Source organism: Macaca mulatta, chromosome 16, assembly GCF_049350105.2.
Source record: "Macaca mulatta isolate MMU2019108-1 chromosome 16, T2T-MMU8v2.0, whole genome shotgun sequence".
NCBI classification, from domain to species: domain Eukaryota; kingdom Metazoa; phylum Chordata; class Mammalia; order Primates; family Cercopithecidae; genus Macaca; species Macaca mulatta.
Window position 1 is genome coordinate 79,089,326 of NC_133421.1, and position 14,819 is coordinate 79,104,144.

General features: G+C 41.8%; 1 protein-coding gene across 7 annotated transcripts in view; it reads left to right on the forward strand.

Annotated features, from left to right (window-relative positions):
• MAP2K6 (mitogen-activated protein kinase kinase 6) overlaps positions 1 to 14,819 on the forward strand; it is a 142,569-nt gene that overhangs the window by 24,294 nt on the left and 103,456 nt on the right. For 2 of the 7 annotated variants that reach the window (XM_077968526.1, XM_077968528.1), the window contains exon 2: positions 3,896 to 3,953. In XM_077968526.1, the coding sequence (XP_077824652.1) occupies positions 3,929 to 3,953 (25 nt within the window). In that variant the 5' untranslated portion in view covers positions 3,896 to 3,928. 7 annotated transcript variants of the gene reach the window in all.

The following is a 14,819-nucleotide window of genomic DNA, read 5'->3' on the forward strand; positions in this document are numbered from 1 at the left end:
ACCACTAATCTGCTTTCTGACTCTTTGGATTCACCTATTCTAGATATTCCCATAAATGGAATTATACAATGTATGGCCTTTTGTGTGTGACTTCTACCACTTGGCAAAAAGTCTTCAAGGTTCATCCATGTTGCGGCATGTATCGGTGGTTCATTCCTTTTATAGCTGAATAATAACTCTGTTGCATTGCTTTACCACATTTTTCTCCTTGTATTTCCTATGAAAACCTAGTATCTAGAGAGGCACTGAAAAAGTAGCCAATAAATTACACAGAAGTGTAGCTAATAGAAAGTGAATTGAGAACTCATCCAGGGAAATGTGCATTGCTCATGTAGCTCATGTAGTGAAATCTCAGGGATGAGGAAACTTTTCCGAGGGGGACAGGAGACTCTCTGGTGCCACATGAATGGCTGACTTGTGGTAAAGCTAAGTCTACCAATAGCTATGGGACTGGAAAAAGCATTGCATTGAGTAGATGGACACACAGGTTTTGATTCTGGTTTAGATGTTAACTGGTTGGGTTGCCTGCATTTCCCTGGGCCCAATGTTGTTGTTTCGGTTACCTTGGGTTTGGCTTTCTATCAGGCCTTCTGCTAAGCTCATTTACATGCATTATCTCATTTAATCTTCACAAAAATTATATGGAAGGCATAGAAGACTAAATACATTAGCTGAAATTTTAGTGAATTGTGAGGGAGAGATTCAAACTCGTGTCTGACTCTTTAGCCTGAGCTCGTAATCACTATATGGTAGGAGTTGGCAAACTATGAATCTCTGCATTTTGTTTTACATCCTCTGAGCTGAAATTGTTGATACTTTTCTTTTTTTTCTTTTTGAGATGTGGTTTTGCTCCGTCACCCAGGCTGTAATGAAGTGGCACCATCTTGGCTTACTTGGCCTCCCAGGCTCAAGTGATCCTACCACCTCAGCCTCCCAAGTAGCTGGTACTACAGGTGCGCCACCACACTGGGCTAATTTTTAATTTATTTTATTTTTGTAGAAATGGGGACTTACTGTGTTGCCCAGGCTGATCTTGAACTCCTGGGCTCAAGAGATCGTCCCACCTTAGCCTCCCAAAGTATTGGGATTGCAGGCATGAGCCACCACACCCAGCTGATACATTTTAAAATGCTTTACAAAAGTCAAAAGAATATTTTATGAACCTGAAAATTACATGGAGTTTAAGTTTCAGTGTCTATAAATAAAGTTTTATTGGAACACAGCGCTACTTGCATAGCTCTGGGTTTGTACTGCAATGATGGGGTTGAGTTATTGGCACAGAAAGTCTTTGGTTCAAAAGCTCTGAATATTTACTGTCTGGCCCTTTAAAGAACAAATTTGCCTGTTATCATTCATAAAATGAAGGCAGAGAAAGAATTAAGTCATTCCTCAGGTCCCTTTCAACTTAAATGTTCTGAGAATTGCAGAGAAAATTGCTTCCATCTTCTGTTTTCCTATGAGGTCTCCATCTCTCCCTGCCCTCTCTCATTCTCAACAGTTGAGTTTGCCTCTTTTCTTAAAAAGGTTGAGTCTGTCTAAAATAGATGCCTTCTCTCCAGCCATACATCTATACCCTGACTTCCCATCTCTCTCTCTGTATGTGTCCTTTCATCAATTCTCGATTTCCTCTATTCTGAGAAATAACAATATTATCATTTATTAGATGCCTGAGATTTCCAGCATTCTATGGAGTTGTGAAGAAGGTTCAGAGATGATAAATGTAAGGTCAGGCTTATTATTTCCATTTCTGGAATGAGAGAGTTGAAGGTTGGGGAGGTCAAATTGCTTTTCTAGGATGTGTCAGTAAGTTGTGGTGCCAGAGTTTGAACACATCTTTCTGATCACAGGGACTTTACTTCTCTTGTCTGATGAGATCTTTGCGCTCTGTGCACCTAAAGCCATCTCCTCCACACCACACTCCACCCTGTTCTTCTGTGTATGCCCTCTTGATTTCTTCCCTTCTTTTTCTAATCATCTTTTCTTTTGGTATTAAGTTTGCCTCCTGAGAACAACATTCCCTTAGGCCAGCTCCTCTTCTAGCTAAAATAGCTACTTTAGCTACTAAGAATAGGAATAGCATTTCTTGAGCCATTACGTTCACACACCAGACACTGTGCTAAATACTGTATAAGCGTTGTCTCATTTAAATTTTATAATAGCTTTACGAGGTTGCTACTATTATTACCATTAAAAAGGGGGGAAACCAAGGCTTGGAAAGGGTAAGAAATTATATAAGGGCATACAGTTGGAAAGAGGCTGAATAGAGACTTGAACCCTGTGTCCGTCCGTCCTTCCTTCCTTCCTTCCTTCCTTCCTTCCTTCCTTCCTTCCTTCCTTCCTTTCTTTCTCTTTCTTTCTTTTTCTTTCTTTCTTTCTTTTTCTTTCTTTCTTTCTTTTTCTTTTCCTTTTTTTTTGAGATGGAGTCTTGCTCTGTCACCCAGGCTGGAGTGCAGTGGCATAATCTCGGCTCACTGAAACTTCCACCTCCTTGGTTCAAGTGATTCTACTGCCTCAGCCTCTGGAGTAGCTGGGATTACAGGCACCTACCACCACACCTGGCTAATTTTTGTATTTTAAGTAGAGACAGGGTTTCACCGTGTTGGCCAGGCTGGTCTCAAACTCCTGACCTTAGGTGATCTGCCTGCCTTGGCCTCACAAAGTCCTGGGATTACAAGCGTGAGCCACCACGCCTGGCCTAGACTTGAACCCTCTGTACTTTCTAATGAGTATGCCATGCTTCCCTATCCCTACCCCAGCCTCACCCCTTATAACTCATCTCTTGTGACTTGCAGTGGTCTCCTCTGGCTTCTTCCTTTTCAATACCACCCATTCTGTTCTACATCTCACAGTCTGATATCTACTTTCCCTGTACTACTGACATTGCTTTCACAGCTCACCTGTGACTTCTTTTATCATTTCTTTTCACTTTAGAGAACTTCTTTTAGCCATTTTTTTTTAAAGAGTAGATCTGCTGGTGAAAAATTCTCAGAGTTGTTCTTTATCTGAAAATTTCTTGATTTTTCCTTCATTTCTGAAGGATATTTTCTCTGGATATAGAATTCTGAGTTGACAGGTTTTGTTTTTTTTTTTTCCATATGAAAAATGTGCTGAATCCTTCTAGCCTCCATTGCTTCTGATTAGAAATCTATTGTTACTCTACTTTTTTCTCTGATACATAATGCACTGTTTCTTTCTGGATACTTTCAAGATTCTTTTCTTTAGTTTTCTGGTTACTATGATATGTTTTCGTTAAATTTCTTTGAATTTATCCTATTTGGAGTTTGCATAGCATGAATCCATAGGGGCACATGTGTGAGTGTGTATATATGTGTGTGTGTGTGCATGTAATATATTCCTTTCTCAAATGTCAGCCATTACATTCATGTGTTATGTGACTATAGGTATAGTAAAAATATGGCATTTACTCTTACGGGGCCACCATTGTATATGTAGTCTGTCATTAACTGAAATGTCATGATGTGGGATGTGACTGTATTTTTTTAAAAAATTGTTTAGTCCCTCAATTAACCAATGAAGATTGTATTTCTTTGAATATTTTTCAGCCTCAAATTCTTTCTCTTCTTCTTTTGAGATTTCAGTGACACAGAATGTTATATCTATTGTTACAGCTTCTTATGTCCCTGAAGATGTGTTTTTCTTTTTTTCTTTCTTTTTTCAGGTCTATTTTCTCTCTATTTTTCAAACTGAGTAATTTCTCTTGATCTGTCTTCAAGTTTATTGATTCTCTGCTTTGTATCTTCCATTCTGCTCTTGAAACTATCCATTGAGTTTTTAAAGTTTGGTTGTTGCATTTTTCTAGTTCTAAATTTTCCATTTGGTTCTTCTTTATATATGCAATTTCTTTGCTGAGATGTCCTCTTGTCATTTGTTTCAGGCATATTCAAATGCTTGTTGAAGGATTTTTGTGATGGCTGCCTTAAAATTCTTGTCAGGTAATTCTCACTTCTGTGTCATTTCAATGTTGATCGTTTTTCTTATTCAGTTGGAGATGTTCTTATTTCTTGGTATGACAAGTGACTTTTGATTGAAATCTGGACATTTTGTGATATCTGATTCTTACTTAATTCTTATGATTCTTACCTAAACCTTATGATTTAGAAGATCTCCTCTGACACTACCCTGGTGGGTGAAAGGGAATGCTGCCTCCTTACTGCCAGGTGGATGCAGACATTTAGATTCTCCATGGGGCCTCTGTTGCCACCTGGAGAGAAGGGGCTCCCTATTACTGATAGGTGGACGTGCTTCAGCCTTCCCCTAGGCCTCCACTGACAGTTCCCTGGCTGGGAGGGAAAAAGACACTTGGTTACTACTCCCCACCTGACCTCCACTGACGCTGTAGAGAGGGTGGTTTTGCTACCACTGAACGGTGGTAGAGGTCTTGTTTTTTAACTAGGTCTTATTTGACGCTCCCCCTGTGGGGGGAGGAAGTAAATTTCTTCTGGACATTTTCTTCGATTTGTGCTATCTGTACCTATTGAAAATCCATTTAGTTACCTTTTTTATCAACACAGTGCTATTTTTACTTTCCTGTTAGTTTGATTATTCCTTCTGTTACCTCTTGGCTCCTTCTTCATCTTCTACCTCCCAAATGTGGACCCTTCCCAGAATGGCTTTTCTCTTGAGGTATACTGTTCCTCCAAGAGCACTTCACTGTTTCTGGACCTCTGGGTTTTACCTCTTATCATGGCAACTTCCAGATCTTGGTCCCTAGATCTTGCCTCTCCTTGGATCCTTAATCTTGATGGTCTCCCTTCTTGAAAGACACTTCTGACTTCATCTGCCACCACTTCATACTTGATAACTATAACAGAAAATTCAGTTGTTTTGCTTTCTTCATCCCAATTTTGTTTCCTTCTCAATTTCCCAAACTCTGTCCATAAGAACATTATTTTCATAAGCCTGTGGACATTAAAACATCTGGTTTCTTTCTTTTCATTCACAATATATATCACACAATGAACCACAGGGATGGAAGGTGGAAATCCCAAAAGTAACCAAATTGCAGTTCAGTGGTACAGAAAGACAAATCTAGTTCCCTTTGTCCCTTTGTCTTTCAACATGCATTACCTAAGGTGTGTATTTAGGGCAAAAAGCACAAGTTAAATCTGGTTCTGCCAATTGTAAGCTGTGCAACCTTGAATACTTGACTTAACTTCAGTAATCTCAGTTTCCCCATCTGTAGTGTGGGCATGATGATGATAGCAACTGCATAGGTTTGATTCAAGGATGAAATAAGATTATTTATGTGTAATACCTAAACATATCTGGCATCTAATAGAGAGTCAATAATTATAGCTCTTGGTCTTCTATTAATACAAACCAGTATTTTTCATCCTATTGCTCAGTCCCAAACCCCAAAATTTTCCTGCTTCATTTTCCAAGGTGTTTTATTGTCTCTTCCCACCCAGAGCATCCAGTTTATATTCAGCTTATTTGTCACACCCTAACATGCATTCTTTCCTGTAGTCAACCTCTTATCTTTATTTACCTTGAATTTATTGTACCTCTCTCATACCTTATGTTTATTCTTAGAATGACTGTTCCCCCTCCTTCCCCTTCAAATCCCATCCATGCATTTGTCAGGCCTCAGCACAAGTGCTGGAGTCTTCTGTGGCTGTTCCCTCCTGTCCTGATCTCTTCCTCTGTGAACTTCCTTTGAACTTGGAGTAACCAAGCCATAGACAATGGCAGTGTAAGGCGCCATGGAGGCTGTGTGGTTCTTCCCATTTGGCCAGGTTACAAGCTTCAGGAAGGTGATCCAGCCTGTTTGTGGTAGTGTTAGACCCTGCCCTCTCTATGTCATGTAAACTATTCTCTGAATCCTATACACTTTGTTGTATTATTGACCATTCAGTTGATAAAAATCTGAGCGCTTATTCTATGGTAGTTCTCTGAGGTAGTTACTGAAGAAAGAAAGATGGGTAAGGACCAGTTTTATGTACGTGCATAAAATCTGTGCCCTAGGTGCTGCACTTGTCTTACCCTAATCCTTGCCCTGGCAAGACTTTCACTTGTCTTAGGAGCTCATCGCTGGGGTTTAGGGTAAAGGGGTTGACTGACACTCTCAAAACTGAGGAAAGCACAGTGGCCACAGTGGAGATTCCGACAACACAGAGAAAGTAGTGATAAGTTGGTAGCGGGGGAAGGTGGAATTACAAAAGATTCACAAAGGAAGGCCTGTTTTAACTGTATTTTGAAGGATAAGAGTTCTCCAGAAAAAGGAATGCATTTTAGTCACAGCGATGAGCCTAGGAAAAGCAAAGGAGGCATAAACATGTCCTGTGTGGGATATCAGTTTGTTGCTACAACTGGGATGTGTCTGGGTGTATTGTCCTTAGGATACTGAAGGACGAGAGGTGATGAAGGGAATGACCAAGACTAGATTTTTAAAGATTATTTTACTAAAAATTCCATGCTCTTCTTCTAACATCCCATTCTGCTTCCATATAAAAGGTCTGAGTAGGGTTGCTCCTAAAATATTTTAGATGATCTAATCCCCTAGGTTTGTCTTTCTGTACCATTGCACTACAATTTGGTTACTTTTGGGATTTCCCCCTTTCATCCTTGTGGTTCACTGTGTGATATATATTGTGAATAGAAAGGGTGAATGGAGTCAGGAGGTTTAGTGGCACCTCACTTGGGGGTTTTAGGATACAGCGGGGTACTCTGCTGGTCCTGGTTGATTTCTTGGCCTTGAGGATGATTTCTGGGTCATTGAGTTTTTTGTTAAAAGAAATGGATTCTTGCTGATTTTGGCAAGAAAAAGAATCCATCAAAAGAATTTGGGGTAGCTCACTTCACAGGGCCAGAGAACTAGAATCAGAGGCAACATAGCTGGAGTGAAGCCCCGAAACATATCGAAGGAAGGGGTCTGGTGCAATATACTACAGCTACTACCAGTTCAACAAAACTGCTGACAATGAAGCCTCCCCAACTGGGTGGAGCTGCTGCTATCATTGTCAAGTCCTGAAATGGATCCTTTGCAGCCCCTCCATATCTGCATCACTGGGGACTGATTCTGAGGTTGCAGTGGTTGCCTAGGGCCCACACTTTAGCTGCAGTGAATGCTGGGAGATGAGTATCCAGTACTTTTAGCTTCTATAAGGGATGACAGACTCTGCCTCAAGAGGTGGAAGAGTCATCAAACAAAGAAGGGAATGAAGATGGCAAATGAATGACAAACATCCACTGAACTCACCAAGTTGGCTATTGCACATGCCACTAACTTTCATTCCCTGGAGACTTATGGGAAATCCAAAGCACATTTTCTTTTATTTTTATTTTTTGAGACAGAGACTCACTCTTGTCACCCAGGCTGGAGTGCAGTGGCACGATTTTGGCTCACTGCCACCTCCGCCACCTGGGTTCAAGTGATTCTCTTGCCTCAACCTCCCAAGTAGCTGGGATTACAAGTGTGCACCACCATGCCCGACTAATTTTTGTATTTTCAGTAGAGATGGGGTTTCACCATGATGACCAGGCTGGTCTCAAACTCCTGACCTCAGGTGATCTGCCCACCTCGGCCTCCCAAAGTGCTGAGATTACAGGCATGAGCCACCACACCAGCCCCAAAGTACATTTTCATCAGAAAGAAATTTTACCAACTCCGAGGTAGAGGAAGGAAACTTGACTCAGGGAAGTTAAGCAGTGGAGAGAAAACTCTTGGGTCTTAGATTACTTCCTGACCTCAAAAGCAAAAGGGCTGGCTCAGCCTTAGCTAAGTCTGTCTGTCAGTAAGCTAATTCTGGTTCATTTAACAAAAGTGAAATTGTAAATGTGGACAGCACTGCCTTGATTTGTGAACAATTTTCAGAAATCAAAGGTCAAATCATGGATAAATGTTGTTTGGTTCATATTAAAAACTTAACGAAGAAGAATACATATTTTTTGTTGTTGTTTTGTAGATGGGAAAACTGCATATTTAAAGGAAGTAACTTGTTTTGGGGTTACACGACTACCAGGTGGTGAATCCAAGGCTAGGACACAATCTCTCCATTTTTTTTTTTTTTTTTTTTAATATTCTTCTGACTGAACCATGAGTATTTCCCTATGAGAATTCTCTTTGGGTACAAATGAATTGTTCCTAAAGCCTGCGTCATTAAAAATACTAAAAGAGCTCCTGATTTATGTGTAATAATTGGGTTGACGGGACATACACACTAACTTTATTTCTCATTAATAGTTATTTAGATGAGAGATAGGGTGCATTTCTCTAATCTGGCTTGAAAAAGTAAAGCTTGGGGGGAGTGGGGAGGTGTGGCATTGGGAGTTATACCTGATGTAAATGACAAGTTGATGGGTGTTAACGAGTTGATGGGTGCAGCACAGCAACATGGCACATGTATACATATGTAACAAACCTGCACGTTGTGCACATGTACCCTAGAACTTAAAGTATAATAAAAAATAAAAATAAAAAAGAAAGAAAAAGTAAAGCTTGTGCAGGTCTCTTTTTCTTATTTTGAAATACTTATACTATCAGCTTCAGTTTCAAATGTATCAATCTTAGGTTTAGTTCAAATTTACTTCAATTTATTAAGATATCTATTGAACACTACATAAGAAATCAATTGGGTACATATACACCTAAGGAGTTAAGGGCTTTAAGCAAAAGAAGAAGTGCTTATTTTTCACCCTGCAATAAAGGTATTTTGGGTATGCAACATGTTGTTTTACCAGCTGCTACCTTAGCGTTATATTTACTTTTATTACTGTAGTCTCTTCTGGTGATTAATGGATACCGGGATGGGGGAGAGTAGATCTATCATTTGGCCTAACAATATCAAGAATCAAGCCAATAATGGACGATTTTCCATTAAGCAACAGAACTCTAGCATTCTGCTAGGGAAAGGAAACACAATACAAGGATACAGGCTGGATTTACATTAGTCAACAAGTTTTTTGAGTGACACACAGAAAGCCTAAGCTATACTAAATGTTAGGAGATTGAATTGCTGGATTAAGAATCATGTTACTCAGGCTAAATCAGAAGTAGGAGGACTGGCTGAGCTAAGTCATTTTCTGTACCTCAGTTTCCCCACCAACGTTGATAGATATTTACTGGATTCCAGAGCTCTCGTGTGTATCAGTTCATTGCTCCTTCACTACTAACCTATTAGGTATGTGTTGTTTCTTTCTTTCAGAGGTGAGGAAACCAAAGATCAGGGAGGTTGAGTAATTTTCTCTGAAGTCACAGAAGTAGTTAATTGCTGAGTTGGGATGCCAACTTCGATCAGGGGCACTCGAGAGCCACTCAGTCCCATTGCTTCTGCTTACCCTGCCTTTTGGGTATCATTTGAGTACCCCCCACAGACACCAAAGTACATGCATGAACGCCTCCTCCACCCTTTTACAATTGTTGTGCTTTGAGCTTATTGCAGAATGGGTACTTGAAAACACAATTGCTGGACTTAAGAATAAGTTTTTTTTTTTTTTTTTTTTTTTTCTTTAAAGGTATTGAATTATGCAATTATTTGAAGTGGTCATCCATTGGATATTTGTAACAGGTTTAATGTTGTGGGTGATTTATATAACTTTGTATTTTATTATAACCTTTGTTTCTTTTTTTTTTTTTCTTTTCTTTTCTTTTTTTTTTCTTGAGACAGAGTTTCACTCTTGTTGCCCAGGCTGGAGTACAGTGGCATGATCTCAGCTCACTGCAACTTCCACCTCCCAGGTTCAAGCAATTCTCCTGCCTCAGCCTCCCTAGTAGCTGGGATTACAGGCATGTGCCGCCATGCCTGGCTAATTTTTTTTGTATTTTTAGTAGAGACAGGGTTTCACTGTGTTGGCCAGGCTGGTTTTGAACTCTGACCTCAGGTGGTCCACCCGCCTCGGCCTCCCAAAGTGTTGGGATTACAGGCGTGAGCCACCGCGCCTGGCCTAACCTTTGTTTCTTACATACGAAATAGTTTCTTGTAGAAGTAGGTTTTAGGAATTGGATTTTTTTATTTCATTTTTATATTTTTGAGATGCAGTCTTGCTCTGTCGCCCAGATTGGAGTGCAGTGGCATGATCTCAGTTTACTGCAACCTCTGTCTCCCAGGTTCAAGTGATTCTTCAGCCTCAGCCTCCCGAGTAGCTGGAATTACAGGCACCTGCCACCATGCCTCGCTAATTTTTGTGTTTTTAGCAGAGACAGGATTTCACCATGTTGACCAGGCTGGCCTTGAACTCCTGACCTCAAGTGATCTGCCCATCTTGGCCTCCCAGAGTGCTGGGATTACAGGCGTGAGCCACCGTGCCCGGCTAGGAATTGGAATTTGATGATTGCATGGAAGGCAGTTGAGTAAAAGGCACTGGAGGAGGAAGGAGATGAAGAAAGAAAGAAATAGAGCAATGGCTTAGTTTGGGCTATTGGGGTATTCAGAAGGGTAAGCATTAGTGGACCAGGGAAGAGACAGTTAATGAAGGTGTACTAGGAGTGAGCAGGAGCTGAGGGACGCTTATTCCTAGCGGGGAGCCCGTGCTAGGGAGACTTGCTAAAGGAGAGACTGGGCTGAGTACAGGCGAGTGCAGAACTGCCAGACTGTTGAGGTCAGTTGGCAAACAGGGCTGTTTCAACCTGAAATTGAGAGGCTGCATCTGGAACACAGCAGAAAGAGGACTGAGCCACTCTTGGGGTAGAGATGAAGGGACGTAAGCCCGTTAGCCTGGGACTGAAACGGGGACGCATCTTTAAATGCTTCTTCTGTTAATAAACCCTGACAAACTCACCTAAATATTGTTACAGCGTTTCCCTAATTTGTCTTGTTGTTTCAAATTTATATCCCCAGGATTCCTTACCCCACTAGCAATGGCTCAATTATCTAGCCCTGTAGGGAAATATTGTAATATGGTTTTTTTTTTTTTTTCAAATTCAAGTTTAGCTTTCTGAGTGCAGAGGCCTAATTTGACTCTGTTTTTCACTGGACTCTTTCTAAAAAATCACTGTCTTTTTTTTCTTGTCACGTAAATGTAGTCTAACTTTTTATTTAGGAAACACAATCATTTTGCTGGTCTGCAGTGCATGGAGAGCTCATTAAAGGTTGCTAAGGTGCAGACCTTTCTGTTCCCAGTCCGAGGCTGGAGGTCTGTGGTTCCCCCATTGCTGTCTTGCTGCTTGCTGCCGAGTCTGCCCATCACTGCCCTGGCCTCACTCCCAGTTGCAGCCGACTCTGGCCAAGGCTCTTTTCATTCTCCATTGTATTTTCTTTCTGCTTTTTTTCTCAGCCACATCTCCACTCTTGACCCCCTGTGGCTCACTCTTTTAGCCATCCCCAGGTAATGGGAAGGCTCCTTCTCCCCGGTCAGTGAACTGATTGTTTGCAGGGCCGGATGTCCTCCTGCTGCTTTAACTCATCCTGGCGCTTTGCAGCATTGCTCAGAGGATTTGTCTTACGTTGCTGGAGGTGGAGTTGCCTTTCCTTTTTCGCCTCTCTTTTCTTCTGTCCTTGGGATTCATGGCATTTCCACACGCTGAAGTTGTTAGAAATAAAGACTTCCTTGACAACGGAGGTGTTAGTAGGTGTAGGGCTGGCTGGGTGTAGCTGTTGCAGGTGATCAGCCATGTGTGGTGTGCCAAGGTTAAGGGCAAAGGCCGGCACTCCCGGATTATGGTCTTTGAAAGGGATACTGCCTATCTTTTGATGACAGTGGTGAAAAGTTGTAAAGAAGCCTGTTTTTCTCTTTCTTTTAGCATTTAGGAAGGGCATGGATTTTGGAGCCAGGCTACCTGGGTTCAAATCCCTGCTCTTCCACTTACTAGCTGTGTAGTCTTAGGCAAATTACTTAACATCTCTGTTTTTTAATCTGTAAAATGGGGATGATACTGGTATCCAGGGCATAGAGTTAATACAAGTATTATATGTTATGTAATATATGTCATATAAATGTTACATATAATATATAGTACATAAACTATACATAGATAGTTAATATATGTAGAGGCTTTAAAAAAGAAGTGGTATACAGCAAGCGGGTGCTGTGGAGGAGTTTACTGTTATTTTTCTTTGTTTTGCAGAAGTTTTTTTGGATGGGGAGGTATAGTTGAGTTAAAAGCAAGGACGATTATTATGCCTCAGAGTCCTCTGAGGTCTTAGTTGTCATTTCTATCTTTATGTATGTATGTATTTATTTATTTAGAGATGGAGTCTCACTCTGTCACCCAGGCTGGAGTGCAGTGGCACAATCTTGGCTCACTGCAACCTCCACCTCCCAGGTTCGAGTGATTCTCCTGTGTCAGCTTTCCAAGTAGCTGGGACTACAGGTGTGCACTACCACACCTGGCTAATTTTTTTTTTTTTTTTAAATAATTGTAGTAGAGACAGTGTTTCACCATGTTGGCCAGGCTGGTCTCGAACTCCTGACCTCAGGTGATCCACCTGCCTCAGCCTGCCAAAGTGCTGGGATTGCAGGCCTGAGCCACCACACCTGGTCTTTCTATTCTTAAAGATACAGCATTTTACAAGCAGTAGGCACTGCGTGAGTGCATGTAGTTTGACTTAAAAATGAATCACAGTAAAGTACTTGACTCTGAGTCTGAGGCAGTAGCATCCGAAAAGGTTGCTCTTCAAGTTGCCTGGCCAGGAGCTAACCAGATGGTGCACTTGCACCCTCCCCCTGGACCAGCAAAAATGGCTCCTGTTTCCACAAGTGCTTTTTAGTTTGATGCAGAGACTCTTGGTTTTGGGATGAAGCCTTAGAGGTCATATGCCCTGTCCCAGCCTTCACCCATGGTTTGCCTCTCTGAAACATTCTGGAAGTAGGAGGTGGGAGGTCAAACTTATGATTCACATTTGGGGCAGCAGAATGTCTTTTCCTTGAGACATTTTTCAGACTTGTACTTCATGATAAAGTTGAGCTAGGAAGTGGGGCCAGTTTTCTTTTCTTTTCTTTTTTTTTTTAGTTTATTCATCAAACACATCTCATGAGTATACTTTTTGCCTGTTACTAAAAATAGAAATAAGATCCTGCCCTCCGAGTAGTTACAGTTTAGACAGTAGAGTTTTGCAAACAGAAATATGTAATAAAATCTAAGAAGAGCACTATGGTAGAAAGTATTGATGACACATGCAGACACACAAAACAGAGGGTTCTGTTTCACCTTTGAATGAAATGGGATGGGTAGAGGTGAATCCTGAAAATGTTTATGGAAGAGATTTTATGTGAGCTGAATCCAGAGCATTGAGTAGGTTTGCATGAGTCAGACAGGGAAAGGAAACATATTCTAGACAGAGAAAACAGCGTGAATAAGGGCACAGAACCTCAGCGCATCCTGGAGGTCTGAGATCTGCAAGAATTTGTCATGGCTGAAGCGAAGGCAAACAATTAGAGTTAACAATAGCGAATGGTCAGGGGCTATCAGTGGTGTGCTCAGGCTGGCTTGTCTGGCTTATGGAAGCTGGTTATTAAATAGCCAGTCATTTTGCAAGCCGGTTGCAAGCCGGTGGTAACTGGAGATCAACAGTGGTGGAAATATTTGCACCATGGAAATCAGCAAATGCTACATATTAGGGCCTTCTCTCCCCATCCCACAAACCAAAGAGCTGCTTTAGCAGCAGATCACTGATGGTGACCCCTTCTATGCGACTCCAGAAGTTATGATAGGACTCTTCAGTGCAGGCGATGAGAAGTGAATGTGGAAACGTTGGCAGGGAAGAAACCTGGGCAGGTTTGTAATCTAGAAAGACAGCTCTGTGTTTTTGGTCTTGCCCTTCAGGAAAGAGGCCCAAGAGGGAGATTTGCATGCAGGAAGTTTACTGGGGACTGTTCTTGGGACCAGCATTTGAGGGGACGCTAACAAAGCAGGTTTGGGCACGAGGAGGAGTCGAATGAGGAACCAGCTGTAACAGATTCCCCTGGTCCCACGGGGAAGCTTCGGAGGTAGAATGGCTCTACCCAGAAAGGCAGGGAGGTCAGGCCTTTATACCCTTGTGCTGAGCATGACTGGATACAGGCTGCCCCTGCAGAGGGGCACATAACCATAGTGAAGTGGTTCTCTTTCCCCGAGGGCAGTTCCTGGAGAAGACTCAGCAACTAGAGAAGAGAGTGCCTCAGGCTGAAGGTGATTCTGGTGGTGCACTCCAGTGTCCACTGCACGCTGCTGGCAGTTTGGAGAATGTATGAGATCCCTGGAGGTGGGTGGCAAGGAGGCGGTTGGGAGTGTATTGTAATAGTCCATGTTGAAGATGATGAAGGCCTGAGCTGAAGCAGCAGCGGTGGGGATGGAGGCAGTAGGAATGCGGCAACAAGGGTGTAGGTAGAGTCTATGGACAAGTTCCCCTAATGCAGTGCTTCTCAACTGAGGGTGGGAGGTTGCCCCTAGGGTACATTTATAACAACTAGAAGCAGTTTAGGTTTTCATAACTGGGGTAGGGGGAAGAGTTACTGGCATCTAGTAGGTACAGGCCGGGGATGCTGCTGAGTATTTTAAACTGGACAGGACCGTCCCCACAATAAGAATGGGCGAGCCCAAAATGTCAGTAGTACTGAATTTGACACATTCTGCCCTAATAATATTAGGAGTAAGGGAAAGGAAGTCTTTAAGATGCCTACCTTCTCTGTTCCTGCCTTGGATGTCTGAGTATTGAATCCACAATTCATTACCAGATAGCTAAAGGGAATATAATAATTTACAGATGGATAGAGAAGAGAAGAGCTTTCATTTTGTAAGCAAATGCATATCACATTGTTTTTAAAGCCCTACCTGCCTCATAGGAAAATTTCAAGAAATCTAGATAGCAGTAGATTCATATGTCTTTCCTACTGTCTTCCTTCCAGAAGATTAAAGTGGAGTTTCATTTCTATTTAAAAACGCA